Source organism: Rhinatrema bivittatum, chromosome 3 (assembly GCF_901001135.1).
Source record: "Rhinatrema bivittatum chromosome 3, aRhiBiv1.1, whole genome shotgun sequence".
NCBI classification, from domain to species: Eukaryota; Metazoa; Chordata; class Amphibia; order Gymnophiona; family Rhinatrematidae; genus Rhinatrema; species Rhinatrema bivittatum.
Window position 1 is genome coordinate 302,118,222 of NC_042617.1, and position 16,302 is coordinate 302,134,523.

A 16,302-nucleotide genomic window follows, 5' to 3' on the forward strand; every position below is an offset into this window, starting at 1 on the left:
AATTACGAATAAAGAAACAAAATTCTTGGTGGCATAACTCTTCAACCTCCTTGACTCAGTACTTGATGGAAACCCGTCTTGCAGCAATAGCAGCCATGAGCCTTTTAGGGTAAGTGGCTACCAACTTTGCACAGCGGGATGCTGCAGTTTTTCCCCTTCTGTCTTGGCGGAAGAGCTCAGGCTCTTTCTAGTTGGCTGGAGATCGTCTGTCACTTACAGCCTTCAAGTCTTGCCACAGATGTTCCATTGGATTCAGGTCTGAGCTCTGACCGGGCCACTTAAGGACATTCACTTTCTCTCCTTGCTGAGCCATTCCATTGTTGCTTTTCCTTGTCACTTGCGATCATCATCTTGCTGAAAGGTGAATCTTTTCCCCAGTCCCAGGTCTGAATGTATTTTGCACCTTCCATCTTTTCCTTGACCTTCACAAGCCTCCCTGTCCCTGCTTCTGCAAAGTATCCGTATAGCATAATACTGCCACCCCCATGCTTTATGGTAGGGACGGTGTAAGCAGTGTGATGTGCATTTCATTTTACACCAGACTTATCGCATAACACTGAGACCAAAAAGTTCCACTGAGTTCCATGAAACCACAAAGTCTTCTCCCACATTTGTGCAGTGCCTCTTAAGGGTTTCTTTGCAAACACAATTTGGCACATCATATAGCTCTAAACCTCCCCATCATGAGATGCACTGGATTAAGGGGGGGGGGGTGTCACACAGTACCCAGGGCACCTTTTCAATACCCCAGACCACTCTTTCTCTCACACATTGTCCATACCAGCCTCAGGGAATGCCGGTAGGGTTGCCAATTGTCCAGTTTTGGAGCGGACAGCCAGGTTTTCAGGCATTCTGTACCATGTCCAGTCAGAAGTACCGACCGGACACTAAATGTCCGGTTTTTGCAGGTGGATCCTCCTTTTTCCCCCCACAGCCTCTTAGTTAGGCTCCGACCTGCCTTTCCCTTCTTCCATCGGAGGAGAGCTGTGCTGTGTCCCTGCCTCCTTTCCCATGCTGTGATTGGACAGCACAGCCCTCAGCTCCCAGTGGCTCTGCAGATACATAGATTCACTGGCAGGATCTAAGATATATGCAAATGAGGGGGTACCATTCCTCCACCCCACCACCCCCAGTCCTCAAGTGTCCAGTCCTGGTCTATGGAAAAGCTGGCAACCCTAAATGCCGGGGGTTCATCCAGCAGCGGGGAGGGGAGTGGTTCAACCTCCTGGGCCCCTGGTGCAGTAGTGCGTAGCGCAGTCTTAGTCATGCACTCACACCCCCTCGCTCCGTTTCACCGGTTGCTAAATACTCATGTACAGAAGAGTCTTCTTGGAGGAAAGGCACTTTTGTATAAAGCACGGAGTTGGATGGTGTTAATTGAAATTTACTTCAGCTTAAAAAGAAGGATCCCAGTTGGGATCACAAAAAAATCACGAACAGCAAAATAAAAATCATAACAAGAAAAGCAGTGGTCTCTTTGTCCACAGCACTTCCTCTATTCACTCTTCTTTCTCTAACAAAACCAGTTTCCAAAATCCCTCTGCCGTGGAATGTGGTGAAATGTCTCTTCAGCAACCAGCATAAGGCAAAGGGTAGGATGGAAAAATATTCCCCCGGTCCAATGGTTGGCGCTCTCCCAATATTCTTCAAAAGTCCTTACACAACTCAGCAGTCTCCATCCCCCGTTTACTGGCCATGGGTGGGAAAAACAGCCAACTTCCAATTACTACCTCAAGGCGATACTCGCCCGACTGCACAACCGGTCACTAAAATCTCCATCTCTACTTCCAGAGTCTATGCCTTGCTATTTACTGGGTGGAAGCGAAACTCCCAGTTCAAACCCAGTTCTTCTAGAGAGGGGGTAACTAGCCCTCCTAGCAGAGCGGGGACAGAAAAATATCTCCAAAGCTCTTCAATATAGTCTTTCCAGAAACGCACAACTCTCAAACACCTCTGGATCTAGCCACACATGTTCAGCCCATCCCAAAACTGGGGAGGACCCTAAAAATGCAAAAACCCTTCTGTATCTAGAAAAACAGGCACACTAAGAGTGGCAGAGGAGTGCTACATAGCTCTTCTTCAGCAGTGATTGCCTCTTGCCACCCTCCCATACAGGCCATGTTTGTGGAGGGATCTGGAAATTGTTCAACAGTCAGCATTTTCCCCAGTCTCAGCCACTGTAGTTCTTTTAACTTAATCTTAATGCCCGGTCTCCACAGAAGCCTTTGAATAGGGTGCGCCGCGATACATCCAGCATTCTATACCCCAAGGGGTAGATTTTAAAAGGTGCGCGCGGTTCCCGGCAAGCACACGTGGACGTGTGAATTTTATAACATGCGCGTAGGTGGGGGGAATTTTAGTAAGTTACCTGCAGCAACGCAATCGGGCCTTCCTCCGTTCCCTCCCCCTACCTAAATTCCCTCTGCCTTCCCCTCTCCTCCCCACCCCCTAAACCCTTCGTTTAAACTTTTTTGTTTTTTTTGTTTCCTTATTTACTGCTCCTCTGGAGCAGAAGTAATTTGCGTGCGCTGGCCGGCTGCTGGCGCGCGCTTCCTTTGGGACAGCGGTTAATGGCCGCTGTCCCGGCCGGCCTCCGTCCCACCTAGACCATGTCCCCGGCCCACCCCCTTTTCAGGGCCTGGCACGTGTGCGTGTATTGGCACACACATGCGCGTGGCCGGGCCCTTTGGAAAATGCGCGCAGGGCCCGGCCGCGTGCGTAAGTGCCGCTATTTGCACGCGTGGCCATTTTAGAATTCGGCCTCAAGATTCTAATCTAGGGATGTGTCAAGCATATGATCGAGGCAGCAGTTTCCTTAACCCACAGCTGCTGACTTTGAAGGGACAGCCTGATTGTGGCAGTGTCTTGGAGGTGCCAAACTGTTTCCACTTTACAGTGATGGACCTGACAGTGCCCCCCAAGGGATGATTTAGTTCTTAACTGCGGCTAAAACCATAGGTTTGTGGTTAGGGTCATCACCTACAGTACCTTCTCCAGAGTTGCCTATACTAGATAATGGCATTATACAACTCTGAAGTACGGAACCTAGGTTTTATTTTAGACTCGACATTGCTATTGATGGCACAAGTTAAAACAGTGGCTAGAACTGCATTTTTTAAGCTTATATTATTGAAACCTCTGCGTTATATCCTTTCATCTCATGATTTTTGCCTAGTTGTACAAGCTTTGGCTCTTTCCCATCTAGAATGCTACAATTCATTGTATTGGGATTTACCTAAGTATCTGTTATATACTTTACAACTAATTCAGAATGCAGCTGTTAGGACAGTATTTGTTTTTCAGGTTTGTGATAGGCTCACTTTTTATCTGAAAGATTTGCATGGGCTGCCAGTTGCACAATGGATCAAATTTAAATTATTGACATTGATCCGTAAGTCTAAATATTTAGAAGCATTCTGTTCGAACATAAGAAATTGCCATGCTGGATCTGACCAAGGGTCCATCAAGCCCAGCATCCTGTTTCCAACAGAGGCCAAACCAGACCACAAGAACCTGGCAATTACTCAAAACACTAAGAAGATCCCATGCTACTGATTCAATTAATAGCAGTGGCTATTCCCTAAGTAAACTTGATTAATAGCCGTTAATGGACTTCTCCTCCAAGAACTTATCCAAACTTTTTTTGAACCCAGCTACACTAACTGCACTAACCACATTCTCTGGCAACAAATTCCAGAGCTTTATTGTGCTTTGAGTGAAAAAGAATTTTCTCCGATTAGTCTTAAATGTGCTACTTGCTAACTTCATGGAATGCCCCCTAGTCCTTCTATTATCCAAAAGTTTAAATAACCGATTCACATCAACTCGTTCAAGACCTCTCATGATCTTAAAGACCTCTTAAAGATCTCATATCCCCCTCAGCCGTCTCTTCTCCAAGCTGAACAGCCCTAACCGCTTCAGCCTTTCCTCATAGGGGAGCTGTTCCATCCCCTTTATCATTTTGGTTGCCCTTCTCTGTACCTTCTCCATCGCAACTATATCTTTTCTGAGATGCGACGACCAGAATTGTACACAGTATTCAAGGTGCAGTCTCAAAATGGAGCGATACAGAGGCATTATGACATTTTCTGTTTTATTAATAATTCCTAACATTGTTTGCTTTTTTGACTGCTGCCGCACACTGAGCCGATTTTAAAGTATTATCCACTATGATGCCTAGATCTTTTTCCTGGGTGGTAGTTCCTAATATGGAACCTAACATTGTGTAACTACAACAAGGGTTATTTTTCCTTATGTGCAACACCTTGCACTTGTCCATATTAAATTTCATCTGCCATTTGGATGCCCAATATTCCAGTCTTGCAAGGTCCTCCTGCAATGTATCACAATCTGCTTGTGATTTAACTACTCTGAATAATTTTGTAACGTCCGCAAATTTGATAACCTTACTCGTTGTATTCCTTTCCAGATCATCTACCTTATAAATGGGCTCTGACCGACGGCCCACAAATGCGCAGTAGAGAGTAGCTCTACCGCGCATGCACGGGCGAGCACGTCGGTCAGAGCGGAGCGTGACTTGCTAAAAAACATGGCGCTGGGAGAGCAGTAGCGGTGGCAGCAAGGAGCAGTACCGGCGGCGGCGAGAAGCGCGCGAGGGAGGGACCCCCAGAGATCTTCCGTCTGCGCCATCCGAGGGTGACTGAGGGGAAGGGGGGGAGTGACTGAGGGGAAGGGAGGAGGAGGAGTGACTGAGGGGAAGGGGGAGTGACTGAGGGGAAGGGGGGACAGAGGGATGTGAGTGAGTAAGTGGGAAGGGTAAGAAGTTGTGGAGAAGAGAAAAAGAGGGAGTGGAGGAGGGCTGAGGGAGAGGGAAGGGGTTGAGAGAGGGTGGGGAGTGACCGAGGGAAGGGGAGGGAGGCAATGGGAGACAGATGGTGAGTAAGACTGAGGGGAGGGAAGGGGTGAGTGAACGAGGGGGAGGAGGATGAGTGAACGAGGTGAATGAGTGAGGGAGAAAAAGTGTAGAAAGGTGCTGTGTTCGAAAATGGACTGAAAAAAATATATAATGTAGCCCGTTGTTATGGGCTTAACGGCTTGTTTATATATATATTGAAAAGCACCGGTCCAAGTACAGATCCCTGAGGAACTCCACTGTTTACCCTTTTCCACTCAGAAAATAGACCATTTAATCCTACTCTCTGTTTCCTGTCTTTTAACCAGTTTGTAATCCACGAAAGGACATCGCCTTCTATCCCATGACTTTTTAGTTTTCTTAGAAGCCTCTCATGAGGGACTTTGTCAAATGCCTTCTTAAAAACCAAATTCACTACATCTACCGGTTCACCTTTATCCACGTATTTATTAATCCCTTCAAAAAAATGAAGCAGATTTGTTAGGCAAGACTTCACTTGGGTAAATCCATGTTGACTGTGTTCCATTAAACCATGTCTTTCTACATGCTCTATGATTTTGATCTTTAGAATAGTTTCCATTATTTTTCCCAGCACTGAAGTCAGGCTCACTGGTCTGTAATTACCCGGATCACCCCTGGAGCCCTTTTTAAATATTAGGGTTACATTGGCCACCCTCCAGTCTTCAGGTACAATGGATGATTTTAATGATAGGTTACAAATTTTAACTAATAGATCAGAAATTTCATTTTTGAGTTCTGTTAGTACCATCCGGCCCAGGTGATTTGCTACTCTTTAGTTAGTCAATCTGGCCTACTACATCTTCCCTTGTTCACAGTGATTTGGTTTAGTTCGTCTGACTCATCACCCTGGCAAACCATCTCCGGAATTCATTTAGACTTTCTGCATTGGCCTTATCTTCCCTAAGAGCCCCTTTAACCCCTCGCTCATCTAATGGTCCAACCGACTCCCTCACAGGTTTCTTGCTTCGGATATATTTTTTAAAGTTTTTATTATGAGTTTTTATCACTTCAGCCAACTTTATTTCAAATTTACACTTAACTTGACAATGCTTATGCTTTATCCTATTTTCTTCAGATGGATCCTTCTTCCAATTTTTTAAGGATTTTTTTTGTCTAAAATAGCCTTTTTCACCTCACCTTTTAACCATGACTGTAATCATTTTGCCTTCCTTCCACCTTTCTTAATGCGTGGAATACATCTGGACTGCGCCTTAGGGATGTGCAAAGGGACCGCATACGTTAGATTCGGTATTCGTATTCGTCGGGGGGCAGATACGTTGCATTCAGCAAGGGGGGCCCCTGATCCGTTCATGCGTTCCATTCTTATTCGTTTCCTGGCTAAAATTTAATTAACTACAACCCCCCACCCTCCTGACCCCCCCAAGACTTGCCAAAACTCTCTGGTGGTCCAGCGGGGGTCCGGGAGCTATCTACTGCACTCACACCGTCAGCTGCCGGTATTCAAAATGGCGCCGATAGCCTTTGACCTTACTATGTCACAGGGGCTACCGTTGCCATTGGTCGGCCCCTGTCACATGATAGGAGCAATGGACGGCTGGCGCCATTTTGAATACTGGCAGTTGACTGCGTGAGTGCAGTAGATGGCTCCCGCACCCCCGCTGGACCACCAGGGAGTTTTGGCAAGTCTTGGGGGGGTCAGGAAGGTGGGGGTTTTGTTTAAATTTGCTCCTTTAGACGGCTGAATAATTTGGTGAAGATTTGTTGTATTTGTGGAAATCGTGATACGTTTCGCTTCCCCACGAATACAACGAATATGGCCCTATACGTTGCGGATTGCCAATACTTTGCAAATGAACGCACACCCCTACTGCGCCTCTAGGATTGTATTTTTAAACAATGTCCATGCCTGTTGAACACTTTTAACCTTTGCAGCTGCACCTTTCAATTTTTTTCTAACTATTTTCCTCAGTTTATCAAAGTTTCCCTTTTGAAAGTTTAGTGTTAGAGCTGCAGATTTACTTATTGTCCCCCTTCCAGTTATTAGTTTAAATTTGATCATATTATGATTACTATTGCCAAGTAGCCCCACCACTGTTATCTCTCTCACCAAATCCTGCGTTCCACTAAGAATTAAATCTAAAATAGCTCCCTCTCTTGTTCGTTCCGTAAAATATTATATACAAAATTGTTCTTTACGTTCCGTGTCTCAGTGTCTTCAAGCTGTACCTGCATTATGTACAGCCAATTTGACAGCATCCAGAACCAATTTGACAGCATCTAGTTTCTCTTTTAGGCCTGTGCTTTGGAATTCATGACCTATGGAGATAACACAGTGATTCAGATTATTTGAGATTTAGAAAGGTAAAAACATTATTTTTGTAAGCTTTTAGTTATCTGATTTTATCTGATTATTGTTCTGTGTTATTGATTTAATAAGTATGATTTATGTAATCCATATTCATTGATGTGGAAATGTGAAATATAAGCAAAATAAGTAACTATTCAAACACACTGAAATTTTCTTATAGCTTTCCCCTATCTGTCCCTTTAAATATCATTATTCCACAGTTTTTTCGGCACCAATTTGTTTGACATGTGGTTGACCTTTGCTTCAAATTTACTTCACACATCAGAAATGGCTTAATTCTTCATCCAGGAATATAAGAATCAGCTCAGTTACAGTGACTGGATAAGGGTGAGCGCTAATTAATTTATCCTGGGCCTTGTTAAGGCAATTTTTTGAACTGGAGCTAATTTGGGTTTGCTCTGATAAAGAGCTTGAAGACTTATGTAATTAAGGCATTTTCAGGTTAATATTCAGTTGCTGAGTGGCTCAGCTAGTTAGCCACTGAATATACCCAGCAATCTTAAAATTACCCAGATAAGTATATCTGGCTAACTTTAGGACAGCCCTATGATGCAACCAGAGTTAGACTGTTAACTTAACCGGCTAACTCCGCACCTCCCCGTAACACCTACTTCCTGCCCCACCTAGAATGCCCCCATTCTAGTTACCCAGCTAGAATTTAGCCAGAAGAGGGCTAAATATAGCAATGTAAGCCATTTAGATGGATAACTATTATGTTATTCGTCTAAATGGCTTTTGAATATGAACTTCCACTTTTTTTAAAATTCTTAATTACTTTTGGAATATTTCTATAATTTTTCTTTCACAATGAAAGTAGGCAGTATGTTGTTTAGATCAATGAAAAAAACCCAAACCTCCTACTTTAATACCTTTTGATTTGTATTTTTTAGGCAGCAGAATGAGGAAAATGTACAGGGGTGTGAAGGCTTTTGCAAGACACTGTATCACCTGACAATCTGTGGTGCAGAGTTCTAGTAGCCACTCCTGGAGAAAAATGCAGGGCATGTAATGTCTTTTATACAAAGCATATGGGAATTGTTCACATGTAGTGCTGTTCCAGAACACATAGGTGGCTTCTTTAGAGGAAACTCAGAAGAAGGGACCTGTGTAATCTGGATGATTAGTTGAGTTTGGGGAACACTAGTTAAGGTTAAATACAAAACGATATCATGCTTTACTCACAGAGACTTCCAGGAGGACTCATTGTTTGCAGATTTAGTCAGTGAAGCTACCTATTTCTCACCTACTCCCACCCATAACCCACCTGGATTAGTTCTTCCCAATCACAGCCCTACTGTTTCAATTCAAATACCGGTACTCTTTTTGTTGTCTTCCTGTGTGTCTTGACTATATTATAAACTCCAAGGCGTGGAGCTGGAGACTCTCTTTCTTGTCTCTATAATGTGCTGGGTACACCTGGAAGCGCTGTGCAATAATAAGATACCATATAAGAAACAGTACAGATCAATAGATAAGTCCATTTAACAGAACAGTGTCATAGAATAAGAAAACCAGAGCTGTGGCATCGTTCTGATAAAACAGTGGGTAGAGAAAGTTCAATAAGGCATAAGAAGCCTTTATAAACCAAGAAAATCCTGAGAAGCTACACTAAAAATTCAGTAGGTACCAAATATCAGTTCACAGGCCTGCAAAAATAAAAATGTTTTTAACCAGACATCCGAATAGTGGATAACGGGTACACAGACGGGCGCCTCTGGGTAATGAATTCCACCAACAAGCAGCGTAACAAGAGAGGACGCTCGCTCCTGTGAACTAACTACTAGAGTGAAGAGTGGAAGGAGAGGACGACCTGCAGCAAAACCTCCTATGCTGAACACAGTTCCCAGCCGGTAAACCGGAAGTCCGGCAGATTGGGGCTGTTCCTTTGAGCTTTAAACAGCAAGGGGGAAAAAAAACCCCTTTAAACTGTGCTTTGTCTCCTATACATTTACCAATTAATCTCTCCTGCATCACCCCCCGGGATAATTAGGACGGGGCCCCAATAAAAAGTACTGCCTGCCCTGCAGAAAGGAAAATTCTATTGGCATATATATATATATATATTAATGAGGCTCTGTCCAGGCAGCCCCAGAGGCTTCCATCAAACATATTTGGGAAGATCTTCACATTTAAAAAAAAAAGGTTAAATCCATAAAAAAAAAATGGAAAAAAAAGCAGCAACTGACTTCAGTGGGTTGTTTTTTTTTTTTTCAAATGTTTTGTCTTAAAATATCTCCAAATTCGGTTGAAAAAACCTGAACGAAGCTTTGTTCCTGTTGCCTGACTCATAAAATTTCCCCTTGATTACATTCTCACCAGCTTTGCCTGACATGTAAATAAAAAAAAAAAAAAAGGAAAGAAAAGAAAAGGTTTCTTTCCCAGTATTTGAGGAACAGAAAAAACAACTTTGGTTGCAAAACCTCGTTGTAAAAAAAAAAATCAAATCTCAATCCCGTGGGGCGACAGTTTGGGATAAGACTACTAGATCGGGTTGTTCTTTTATTTGACAGGACATTCGGTCTCCATAGAAGCCTTGGAATAGGGTGCGCCATGATCCACCCAGCACGCTCTACCCCAAGAGCCTAATTTAGGGATGTGTCGAGCATGTGATCAAAGGCAGCAAAGGATCACTGGAAAGGCAAAACTGTAGTGCATTTTGTGAGCCTGCAAGCCCGAAAGGGAAGGGAGACTGTGAAAGCGGCCCCTTGTGCTGAGCACTGCTGCTTTGTCGAGCGACTGCCCTGACTGGGGCGGGGGGCATGGAAGAAATCTCCCTTCATACCGATCTGCACCACACTCTACGGACACTTCCAAGCAGGGCCGGTGCTTCCGTTAGGGCAATTGCCTAGAACCCCAAAACTTTGGGGGGGGGGGCAAAATCGAGCCAGTGCGAGGCCCAGAGCCAATAGCACTAAAGAAGGGAGCGCTGTACCAGAGCCTGTGTCCCTGGTAGGAGGCAGCGCCGTGCTGGAGCTGCTGCCAGTAAAGCTGGGGAGAGAGAGGGCAGAGCATGACCAAGGGTCAGCGCCAAATATACCCCCTGCACCGGCTCTGCTTCCGGCCCCGCCCTCCCAACTTCGTACACAGAACCTATCTAATTTGTACCAGAGGACGCGTGTCCTGGGATCAGGTTAAGTGCACGGTAAGAGGGGGGCCTGGTGGTGATAAATATCTGCAGTGAGAGGAGGTTACTACCTTCAGTGCTACTCCTCTCCATCATTAAATGACCCTTTTGAGTTTCATGGAAGCACCCCAAATCCTCCATTTCCTGCAACAGGTTCTAAGAGCATCTATTCTCCTCGGAACCACTAGTACATTTTTCTTTTTTTTTTTAATTACATTTTTCTTTCTTTCTTTTTATTAAGTAGCTGGAGGAGAATTCCCCCCCACAGATGAGTTTCATTCCTCTTTGTCTGTTCATCTTAGGAAGGACACCATGCCTGATTGTTTTGTATTATTATTGCTATTATAAAACGTTCTCCAGCACAAAAGCTGTCAGAGGCTACATGTGCATCGTTTTCAAGTAAACTCTGGGGAATTTACAATTTGAGCTTCTCAGCCTGAATTAACCTCTCTTGGGCTACGGGGCCGTGAGCCTTCATTCACAAATTCCCAGCTGCTTCCCCCCCCCCCCCTTTTTTTTTTTAACTTCTCCCTCACCCCTCCGGTATAGCTCAGCCATCGCAGCGCCAGTCGGCAGCAAACTGCAAGTTAATTATGATGCTAATTAATTCATGTACAGCTCATAACTGCGAAAAAAAAGACACTCTGGGTTTATAACAAAGTTTATTTAAACTAATAAACAAAATAAATAGTTTATTTTTATATGTTTATTTGTTTATTCAAACTAGCTGCTAAATCAGCACCCCAAGCTAGTCAATTGTTTTCTGCTTTTTTGCACTACTCCTTTAGTAGCCTTAAGTTAAACTAATTCTTTCTCTCTTAATGGCCCTGTATTGTACACCCTGTTTATTGTAACTTTCTTTCTAGTTAAATGGTTTCCCCCCGGTTATGATGTAAACCAGTATGCATCGGTATATTAAAAAGAATTTAAATAAATAAATAAATGGGTTTATAACAAAGTGAAACTTTGTCTCTCAGCAGGAACCTTTTATGGGATTTGTTACTGAAGGGAAAGTAGAGAGCAAATACTAATTTCTCAGAATAAACACGGTTTCTTTCTTACAATCATTTCTTACTTACATAATTAAAGTTCCTTTTACAAGATTTATTTACTGTACTATAGATCCAAGACCTTAATAATAGACTATAAACCTGAGAAACCTTAATTCGAATTAGAATTAGAAGGTGCCCTTTAGTCCAATGTAAAATGCAGTGAGGGAAATTAGAAGAGGAAAGAGCGAGGCAGAGGGGAGACAAGGAAAGGAGATGGCTGAGTCAAAAAGAGAGAGAGAAGACGGGGAGATTAAAAAGAAGGAGAGGAGAGATAAAGGGGAGGAGAAGAGAGGTGACCGAGGGAAAAGCAGGAGAAGAGAAGCTAAGAGGGGGAAAGCATCTGGCCAGGAGCGAACCGGGCAGGTCATATGAGAAAGAAAAGGCAGAAAAGCTGGGGAAAAGGAAGGCAGGAGGCGCTCCATAGATTAAGGAGTGAATGGTTGTTACTTACATGCAGGATACTCGGCCCCGATCGCGTGCTTCCTCTCCTCGGGCAGCAAGGCACCTACTGTGTGCTCTGACAAGTTATCAAAGCGTTAAACTCTGGAAACCCCAAAACCCCTAGAGTCTGCAAAACTGCAGCTGCAGCAGAGTCACCGAGCAGCTCTGCAGAAAGGCAGCAAGACAGAGGGGTGGGGGAGAAACAAAAAGAGAAAAAGCACTTTTCTGAAATTTCCATTGGGTGGCTATTGATACTTGATTTCACATTTATTAACCGTACCAGTTTGCCAAGCCTCAGCTTATTAGCAGGGAGATTGCATAATAGTCTGCTATGCTCTTAGGTTTTTTTTTGAGGCATGTGTTATCCCTTCTTAAAAATAAAAGATCCTTTTTTTCCCCTGATTCAGACCCTCACAGGTGCCGAAGAGTGAGCAGTTAGTTAACTAAAACCAAAAGGAAAGGATCTGAGTTACTTTAACCATCCTGCAGGCTCTGCCTCTAATTTTTGGGCCAGAGCACATGGGGTGGTGAACCTTGAGAAGCTGGAGCTCAGGGGGTAGCTGTATTTCTCAGTAGGTTTTCTGTGTAAAGGGGACTGCATGTGTCTGTTCTTTGGTGGTGCTGTAGTCACTGCTCCCCACCAAATATTCAGCTGCAGACCTGTTCCCCCCTACTAATATGTACAAGGCTGGGCGGGCAAAGTCTCACCCGCCACTATTAACATGCCGGTAACCTGGACATTCCCTCACAGCGGTGGCATGGGGGGAGGGGGTGGGATTAGCCCATGGAAACAGCACCGTTTGGGGCGGTTAAGTCTTTGGTGAGGCATGTGCCTGTTATTGGCTAAACTGGCAAAAGAGGAAGGTGGTTGGGGGATTATTTTTGAATGGGGGAATCCTGGCCTCTGATTGGTAAGGTCTTAGGAGAAGGAGTGATGCTAATCTTCAAGTGGTGTGGGGTGTTTTGGCATTCCCGCCATTTGGGGACTACGGCTAGCTTCCTTGTTTCTCCATGGCCCAGTTCGCTGCTTCGAGGTTCCTTGTTTTTCTGTGTCCTGGTTTGCTTGTTCTGTATTTGTTTCTTTTCTTTAGGTGCTGCTGGGGGCCATTGTGTCTGGAAGTGGCAAAAATGATGTGGCCATGGAAGATGGCAGGTCGGAAGGGTTTGGGAGCATGCTCAGTGATAGATTCTGCTGTTGGCAAGAGGATGGAAGGCCCAAATGGACAGGTCTGTGAGGATAACGGGGGGAGGGACTCCTGGCAGGATGGTTTGCAAGGCGCCCGATGAAGGTGCCAGTCTGAGGATTGGAGCGGCGTCGGGAAGTGGCATCAGGGGGGTCAGTGGGTGGCGAGGAGTTGGCATGTGAGCAGCCCGCATGGACTGAAGATGCTGGAGCTTCTCAGGAGGGAGTCACACACAAGCCAGGTGTTAGCAGTATCGGCACAGTGAGGTGTGGCCACAATGGGGTGACATTTGCTGCTTCAAGTCAAGGTTTGTCGGGTATTAAAGGGCCCAGAGCGGTGGAGCAGATGAGGCTCTTTATGGCGGGATGGGGGGATGGCAATGCGGTAGGGAGTAGCAAGGTATTGGCGAATGGCGATGCCAATGCTTCAGATGGCAGAAAAACGAAAAGGGAAGTCTGCGGTGGGCGGCTCAGGATGCAGTGCAAGTAGCCAGAGAGGAGGAGGGACTGCTGCAGTGTGCGCTCAGCGGGTGCCTCTTGAGTCTTCTTCTTCTGGGGCTGCCATTAGACAGGGGTCAATTACCAATTGTTAGGATTAGTGGGTGTGTGGGCCCTGGGCCGAGGTGAGAGATGGTACCACCCACAGGGAGGAGCCCTGTGAGACTCACCGTCGGAAGGCGAGCTCTCAGCTGACATCAGACACAGTTCAAGTCTAAAGTCTTTATTAAAGAGGCAGAGTAGCACTACCCGTGGAGCGGGAGGTGCAAGAGAAAAGTCACACAGACACAGTGGAGCCACGGGTCTGTAGAATGGGGAATACCCAATGAGGATACCTCAGTATAGTTGGTAATGGTCCGCAGAGCGGATACACCGAAGAGGGTCCTCAGTAGAGATGGTAATGGTCTGCAGAGCGGGGTACACTGATGAGGTCTTCAGTAGAGATGGTAGTGGCCCACAGAGCGGGGTACACCAATGAGGTCCACAGTAGAGAAAGTAAAGGTCCGCAGAGCGGGGTACTCACGACAGAAGTAGCATTGGTTCCAGGGAAGCCCCGGGGAACGGGGCAGGCAGTAGTCCAGAGCGTCAGGCTCTCCAAGGAGCGGATAGCCAGAGATGAGGAGAGGGCCCCTGAGGAGCGGGTACCCAGGACGTCTCATGCCAAGGAAGCAGGAACTGGAACGAAGGGTCCTCTGTGAGTGAGGCAGATTCAGCATTGAGGGAACTCATTGCCAAGTCATCAATAGGCAGGGCCAGCCGGCTTAAATGTCCAGGAGGAATGACGTCATCCGGAGGGGATGCCCCCGAGGTTCCCGCCATGATGTGCTTAAGACTGGCCCATGCGTGCACGTGCCCAAGGGATTCCAAAGGCAAGATGGCAGTCGGCGGCATCCGTGCCATCCTGGAAGGCCTGGGAGCAGTAGGCAGGCCGGCAATAGCTGGCGGAGGCCGCGAGTCTTCCCCACAGAGTCAGAGCTGCAAAGAAAGAGGTGAGCAAGAGCAGTCGCAGTTGTCCACGACCAATAGGCGTAACAGTACCCCCCTTCTTAGGGCCCCTTCCTGGGGGTTTTGGCTTTCTTGGATGAGAAGCATGGAACTGTTTGATCAGCTCCTTGTCAAGGATATTGACTTCAGGCTCCCAGCTGTTCTCTTCGGGGCCAAATCCTTCCCATGAGATCAGATATTCCCACGCTTCCTTACGTCCAAGATGTTCTCAACCTGATACGTTATATCCTCTTCTGCAGCCAGAGGTTGGGGCTCAGGTTTCTTGGAGAATTCTGATAGGATGAGCGATTTTAATAGCGAGATGTGTAATGCGTTATGAATTTTGAGCGAAGTGGGTAGATGAAGGCTGTAAGTAATCGGGCCCAGCCAGCAAAGTACGGGAAAAGGCCCGATGTATCTGGGAGTGAAGCGGGCTGAAGGCAGCTTTAAGTGAATGAAGCGGGTGCTGAGCCACACCTTGTCTCCGGGGTTCAACTGAGGCGCTGCCCGATGATGGGCATTGTAGAACTTCTTTGATTTCAGGGCGGCTTGCTGCAGAAGTTGTTTGATGTGCTCCCAAAGTTGATGGAGTTCTTGTGCAGAGGCTTGCGCTGCCGGAGAAGGTACAGACAGAAGGATTGGAAGAGGAGGCAGAGGCTGACATCCGTACACTACTTGGAAGGGTGATGACCCGGTAGATGCAGACTCATGGGAGTTCAAGGCGAACTCGGCCCATGGCAGTAGGTCGGACGAGTCATTTTGCCGAGAATTCACATACGCCTGAAGAAACTGTTTCAGGGTGTGGTTTGTCCTCTCTGTCTGTCCATTGGCCTGCGGGTGATAGGCCAATGTGAGCTCCAGGGCAATGTCAAATTTTTTACAAAGTGACCTCCAAAACTTGGCCGTGAATTGAACGCCCCGATCCGAGAGTATGTGTCTTGGAAGTCCGTGAAGGTGGAAGATGTGGCGAATAGTTTAGCTAGCTCCAGGGCTGAAGGAAGACCAGGTAATGCCACTGCTGTGGTCCCGGGCCGGGCCCCGGTCCCTCCACCTACCTTGGGGGCGGCCCGGGCCGTTTCGGAGTTTCTTCAGGCCGGCAGGCCCTCCAGCACGTCTCTCCCTCCTCGGGAGAGACGCCGACGATCAGGCACGGCTGGCCCCGCCCCCTGACACGCGCATGCGGGGAGGAGCTCCCCTTAAAGGGGCCAGTGCGGGAAAATCCTCCTTGCAGCTGTGGATGACGTCAGACGCCTTCAGGGTATAAGTACCCTGCATCTAGTTAACCCCAGTGCCTTGCAACAAGGTTCCTGGTCTTCGGCCTGCTGCAGCTGTGTTCCTGGTTTGCTTTGTCCCGCTTCTGCCTTGCCCTTCTCTTTGATTGATTCTTCTGGACTCCGACCCCTGGATTGGCTTTGGACCGTGCTTTGGACTTTGACCTCTGGATTGGCTTCGGACCCTGCTTAGACTTCGACCTCTGGATTGGATTTGGACCATGCTTGGACTTCGACCTCTGGACTGGCCTTGGACTGCTCCTGGACTCAGACTCCTGGACCGACTTCTGGACTACCTACGAACCTGCTGGAGGCGCCAGCCGTCTGGAACCCACGACCTGTAGGAGGCGCCTGCATCCGGACCATCTTCCACATCCAGGTAGTCGCCTAAGTCCCAGCGGCCGTGTCCCTACGGGCTCCTCCTGGGGGGACTTCGGCTTCCAGGGTGAATCTCCAAAAGTCCCAGCGGCCGGACTCCTAAGGGCTTCCCCTGTGGGAGTGCCGGTCTCCAGGGTGAAGACTCCAT

The 16,302-nt window shown here is 46.7% G+C and overlaps 1 protein-coding gene across 3 annotated transcripts in view; it reads right to left on the reverse strand.

The window, feature by feature from the left end:
* ITGB7 (integrin subunit beta 7) overlaps window positions 1-12,031 on the reverse strand; it is a 124,736-nt gene extending 112,705 nt beyond the window's left edge. Inside the window, exons 1-2 of one of the 3 annotated variants that reach the window (XM_029595065.1) lie at window positions 11,851-12,031; window positions 7,082-7,171 (exon numbers count right to left, since the gene is read on the reverse strand). In XM_029595065.1, the coding sequence (XP_029450925.1) occupies window positions 7,082-7,132 (51 nt within the window). In that variant the 5' untranslated portion in view covers window positions 7,133-7,171; window positions 11,851-12,031. Of the gene's footprint in view, window positions 1-7,081; window positions 7,172-8,535; window positions 8,660-11,850 lie in introns of those variants that run through there. The other 2 variants (XM_029595066.1, XM_029595067.1) reach the window with 2 other exon arrangements.
* Window positions 12,032-16,302: the final 4,271 nt, after the last annotated feature.